The 6,000-nt window shown below is 40.2% G+C and overlaps 1 protein-coding gene across 2 annotated transcripts in view; it reads left to right on the plus strand.

Annotated features, from left to right (window-relative positions):
• WDR12 (WD repeat domain 12) overlaps positions 1-5,318 on the plus strand; it is a 252,188-nt gene extending 246,870 nt beyond the window's left edge. For both annotated transcript variants that reach the window (XM_085648960.1, XM_085648959.1), the window contains exon 13: positions 4,986-5,318. In XM_085648960.1, coding sequence (XP_085505086.1) covers positions 4,986-5,063 — 78 coding nt within the window. In that variant the 3' untranslated portion in view covers positions 5,064-5,318. The remainder of the gene's footprint in view (positions 1-4,985) is intronic.
• The last annotated feature ends 682 nt before the right edge of the window (positions 5,319-6,000 follow it).

A 6,000-nucleotide genomic window follows, 5' to 3' on the forward strand; every position in this document is an offset into this window, starting at 1 on the left:
TATATATATATATATATATATATATATATATATATATATATATGTATATATATATATATATATACACACACACACACACACACACACACACCTTGTGTGGTTCTCCTTTCATTTAGTTATTCAAGTGGTTATATTCTGGTAAACCAAGCTGCTTTACATTCCTTCGAGACTTAGCCAGAAGGCTGCTCTACATAGCTACCACTAGGATAGCTTTCAATAAAGCTTGTCTTAAACCTAATCATCAATAAGGGTTGTTTGGACTGGTGCTAGGTGCCCACTATAACTAGTGGACAGCATATACCAGGCCAACTTCTCACATATACCTCGTGGTTTCAGAATCCTTGTGGCCTCAAATGTTCTCCATTTTGCCGCTTTAAATGTAATGATGCAGATGTTAAAAAAGAATTTAGTAAAAAAAAATTTTAAAAAAAAGAATCCTTGTGGTCCCAAGCTATTAGAGTTCTAATGTGGAAATAATAAAGGAGTGGGCTGAGAGTAACATAGAGGCCTTCATGCGCCTAATGACAATTATTGAGAAATATGTGGAAACAGAAAGGAATGCATTACAGGCCCAAATTGATCAGCTCAATGAGGAACTCAAAAAGGAGGTGCTACAAGAAGTAGTCTCCGGCATGAGAGAGGAAATGACATGTCACCTCCAAAAACAAGAGGACATTATAAAAGCCACAACAATTTCACAGAGATACGGTGGACTATGAACGAGGGCAGGTGTTCACCTTTGCAAGGAGCAGTGGCGGCTCCTCTGCTATGGCAGAGGAGTGTTGCCCTATTGCTTTTAAGCAGTGCCAAATAGAAACATAAAATGATAATAACTAATGTTATTATTTTATGCTTTGTGTCCTGCTGCTTTGCGGGGTGAGTGGGGTTGTTCTGCTGCGCTCTGCAGGGAAGGAGTGGTTTGCCCACTCCTAAGTGTGCAATGACTGTTTGGGCTACATGCAGGCTGCATTACAGCCTGCATGGAGAACATGCCCACCTCGCCAGTCCCTGGCTGAGTGCCGTGACACCCCACTCAGACCAATCACAATGCTGCATTGCAGCGTTGTGATTGGCTTGGGGGGTAGCCTGCTTCCTGGAGTTGGAGGCAGGAAAGCAGGAGCGGAGACACCGGTACGTTTTTTAAATCCAACCCCCCCCCCCCCCCCCAACAATCCCTCCCTCACACACACCCCACGCCCGCCCTGCCACCTGCTAGCCATGCCGTCCGCCAATGGCAAGGAAGTTCGACAACTTAAAAAGCAGAGGCTGACAAAAGGATATCTGGGTTTGCAAGAGAATAGAGTGGGGGAAACAGCATCTGCGTATTGCTTAGAAATGGAGACCGACTCAGGGGATGGTCGATTGCCTGCGGGTGCCCAGACCAAGTTATCATTGAGTGATGAATTTTATTTTTTACATATGGGCAGAAGGCAACCCTTAAGACCAAGGAGTCAACATTAAAAAGCAGCCAAAGGAGGAACAAAAGGAGTAACGAACAAAGGAAATACTGGAGGAAACAAAAAACCGAAACAACAAAGATGGAGACGCAAGTAAGCAAAGAATCTAACATGACTGTGGTCAATTTATCGAACTTCACTTTGTCCACTTCTGAGAAACGGATTTTATTTCTTTGACTATCGTTTTGACAATTACAGAATATGGATTATGCACTAACTAGAGAGACTATTTTAAAATGTGTGCAAACATTTAAATTGGCCAAGTCTCACTTACTAAAGCTCAAACGCTGATTGAACGCAGAAGCTCTACAAGACTTACAGGCATTAGAGAAAGAGAATTTGGGATGTCCTGAATCAGGTGGGGAATTGATATCATTGAAACATTTCATGTGGATGTTTTTGGTGAGAGCTAAACACCATTCAAACCATCATCATTTGTGCCTATGATGCAAAAGGACTCCATTGACACATTGATTAGTGTATAACTGAGGAACTCAAGGGATTACATGTAATAACTAACAAGCATCGAGCTAAATGGGATAAAGAACGTAGAGCCTACCATTACTAGATTAAGAAACTACAAGCGGAAAATAATATGGTAGATTGCAATTCGGACAAAGGAGGGAACATAGTTCTGAGGCCTCTTTCCACATATCCTTTTGAAGCATAAAAACAACTTAATGATGACAAGTGCTATATGAGGAGTGACATGGACAGTATATGGAAGACAAAGGCACAAATCCATTTGGTTCTACTTGAGTGGAGGGACATGGGGTTACTTAACCAAGACAAACATCTGTACTTGGGGAACGATAATCCAAAAACGCTGTTACTCTTCTTCATTCCCAATAGCCATAAAGGCCCAAATCAGCTGGAAGACCAATTATCTCTGCCACAGAGAGTCTCTTCAAAAACACCTCAAAGTACTTTGATTTTTTGCAAGTTTATTTCCACAGCTTTCCATGGTATATAAAGGATGCCGGGTACTTTGTAAAGAAGATATCACTGTTACTGGAGTGCTGAATAATTGTTAATCACTATTGATGTTTCATCCCTGTATACTAGCATCAACCATGACAATGGTATCCATGCATCTGAACTCTTTTTGACAAGTAGACCATTAAACCTGTACAAAGTCACTATGATGCTGATTTCTATGATGAAGTGGTGTTTACATAATAACTATTTCCTGTGCAATAATGGTCTACAAGCAGATATGAAGAAAAGGCGATGGGCACCTGTTTCGCCCCCCAGCTATGCTTGTTTTCATATGGGCTGGTGGGAAGAGCAGGTGCTTATCAACGACCACAGTGAAGCATTGGAGCACCATGTTTGTTGGTTGCGTTACATCGACAACCTCTGTGTAATTTGGAGGGGTTTGCCTTAAACTGCTAAACAGTTTATGGAAGCAATCGATCAAAATGATTTGAATTTACAGTTCACTGGCAATATAAGTACTACACAGTTAGAATTTTTAGATCGCCATGTGTTCGTGAAAGGGAACAAACAGGAAAACTAAGCTGTATGGGGAAAAAGGACAATGGGTAAAACAACCTTGCACGCACGCAACTTTCACCCCCAACACTTAAAAACAAGAATCCGCTATGTGGAATTCCTGCATGTAAGCAAAGAAAAGATGTTGAATAGATTTTCAGAACAGGGTTACTGTAAAGCCGTTTTGTCCTCTGCTTTGGTGAAGGTAGAGTCGCTTCATAAGTAAAGAGAAGCAAGGAAAGAAGAATAACAGGACTCGTCTGTAAGACTAATAACCACGTATAAGGCACAAGAGAAACAAGTGAGAAGGCACTACAGAAACAATGGCAACTTATAATGGGGTGGTCCAGTCTTGTGACCGACAACACCCAAATCACCACAGATAGCTTTTCTCAGATTTTATTGCACGAAGGATGCATTGGTCCTCAGTAGCCTAGAAGCAAAAAGCAAAGCGGGTGGTTGCAGGATACTGATGACTTTTACAAGTGTCACAGTTGCAAAGCATGCACACACAGGATCAACATAAAGGAATACTTGAATCCATTTGATGACCAACCCAGAAAGATCAAGGGATTCTATTATTGCAAATCAGAATTTGTGGTATGTGTCTTGGGTTGCAAGTTCCGCCAAAGGTACGTGGGGCGTACCATATTACAGGTTCACCGTAGAATTTAGCAACCTTTTAGGGCAGTCAACATCAGGGATTGGACATATCCAGTAGCTCGACACATCCATGACTTGCATGAAAATGGCCGGGGATTTCTTTCCTATTTTGTGATAGCTGGAGTACCAAAACATCTGAGGGGTGGAAACCGTGAGAAATCTCTGACAGTTGGAGAGTAGATACGTAGTTAACCTAGACACAAAATGTTCAAACGGTTTGAATACCGAAGAGGAATTGTATGTATTTTTGCGAAACAATGATCAGAAAAATAAGTGCATAGAAGTAGCAGTTTATCCACATTGGGTCTGTGTTACAGTTTTGGAAAAGGCAGGATTGGATACCTGGCTAGGCTGCACAATAGGTAAAGTAGAAAATAGAACAGCATGATGGTAATGAGTATTATATGTATGTTTCTTCACCATGTAACCAATAGGATGCTGTGACAAACATTGTCCACTGGGGATCAATTGTGTGGTAGTAACTTGACAGAAACATGAGTATTGGGTTAAATTACATTAATGCATTCATGCCAATACAGGTGACCAACTTAAAAGGTACAGGTTGTAATCCGCATACTTGAAATTAAGCAGTGGCTGAAATTGTAGTTAACAACTTTTCATTTACCTAGTGTACCTGCTTGATTAATTAATTATACCAATTTTGTTTGTATGGCCAACTAAGTTGCAAATAAAGATTTCTGGGTCTGCGCATGGTCTTTTTTGGATGAGCATTAAGGGCAAGTGTGGGGACAAGTTGGCACAATATAAACCTATTTGATTGAAGAATCCGGTTTGGGTGCCACAGTAGATGGCGTTTTGTGCCTTTCCAATGACTGTTTATAAACACAATATCGTACTAGATTGTCTGATTTTTTTATTTCAAATGATTTAATTAAGTTATTTAGAGAACAAATAATACAATAATACATAAGTAATATGCTAAGTATTAATACAAAGTAATAATCCAAAAGCTGTATAATATAAAACTATATAAAACAAGATAAAAAACATACTATAAAACCATACAGAGCAATACAAATAGTACAAAGCAATAATTGGCCTAGAATCATGTGTAATAGATTGTCCGATTTTTAAAGCCTGGGAGTCCCATGAGGAGGTTTGACTGTATTCAAGCCTTGATTGGCCAACCCAGAGAGGACATTTCTCACCTTGTCCTTTAGAACTGTTGCCTCTGAGTTCTCCCAGGTTCCTCATCCTCTTTTACAAACCACAGGATATTATGCTGGTGTGTGCTTGTCTTTTGTGAGAACTGATTGTCTACTAGCTGGAATACACGTCAAACCATAGCTACCAAATGACATGCTGTTATATTTGGTTTTGCTTAATGTGCTGCGTCTTTTCTCCATACAGTTGCTGCTGAGTGGTGGGGCCGACAACAAGCTGTACTCCTACAGATATTCATCAGCATCCTCTGATAGGAGAACATGAAGTGCTTTTCAGCACACAGTCTCAAAATGGTTCCCTGGAAAAATCTAGCTTTTGGTCGACCCAGAGGACTGCCGCCTCCCTTTAGCAGTGCTTTTCTTAGGTCGACAGATGAAGACTTTCTACAGCAAATCTGGCTCTTTCTCAAATGTAATACTTGTTACTAGTGAAATATATGATTTGAAACGCAAAATGTTCTTTATGTATCGAGAGGATGGGTTAATTTATTTTTTAAATTAAAAAAAAAAATCTATCGTCCCTCTTTGATGGTTGTGCCAAGAATTATGTTGTACTGTCAAGAGGAAATTGGCATGGACACATTTTGGGAATTAATGGCATGAGTGCAATACATTTTTGTTTAGTTTCGGTGCATTTGTACACACTACTTCTAGAAGTGTATTCTGCAACATAATTCAGATCTACTGCTGGCATACAGAGTGTCCGAAATTACTGTTGTCTTCCTCCTTATGTACAGTTTTATTCTTTTATTCTTTATACTTCTCCTTGTCTTTTACTTTCCAGTGTAGATTGGCAGTTGCAAACCCCGCTGCTCCCCGCAGAGAAGTTTAGTGAGGAATCCACGTTTACGTGCTTTCCTTTACTAGAGTACCATTGCCCTTGCTCTGGACATTAAGGGAAGGAGATGCGATCTAGTTGTAAAGTAGCTAACTGTGGGTCTATGGAACACGAGTTGTGGTTCTAACTTCCCTTTTCTACTAGAACTCCTATATAAGATCGCATCTCACCCATGTTGACAAAGCTGCATTGTCTTGCAGTCCAGAGGAACAGTGTCTCTATGGCACTGTCCACAAGGTTCTCTTAAGTGAACAGACCCTCCAGCAAGATAAATTGGTCCCATTGTTGCCATATTATGGTCTGCATGTATGTGTGACTTTTTTAAAATTTATTCCTATTAGATTTTCCAGGAAAAAAGCATAGA

The sequence above is a fragment of the Triturus cristatus genome, chromosome 3_2 (assembly GCF_964204655.1).
Source record: "Triturus cristatus chromosome 3_2, aTriCri1.1, whole genome shotgun sequence".
Classification (NCBI taxonomy): domain Eukaryota; kingdom Metazoa; phylum Chordata; class Amphibia; order Caudata; family Salamandridae; genus Triturus; species Triturus cristatus.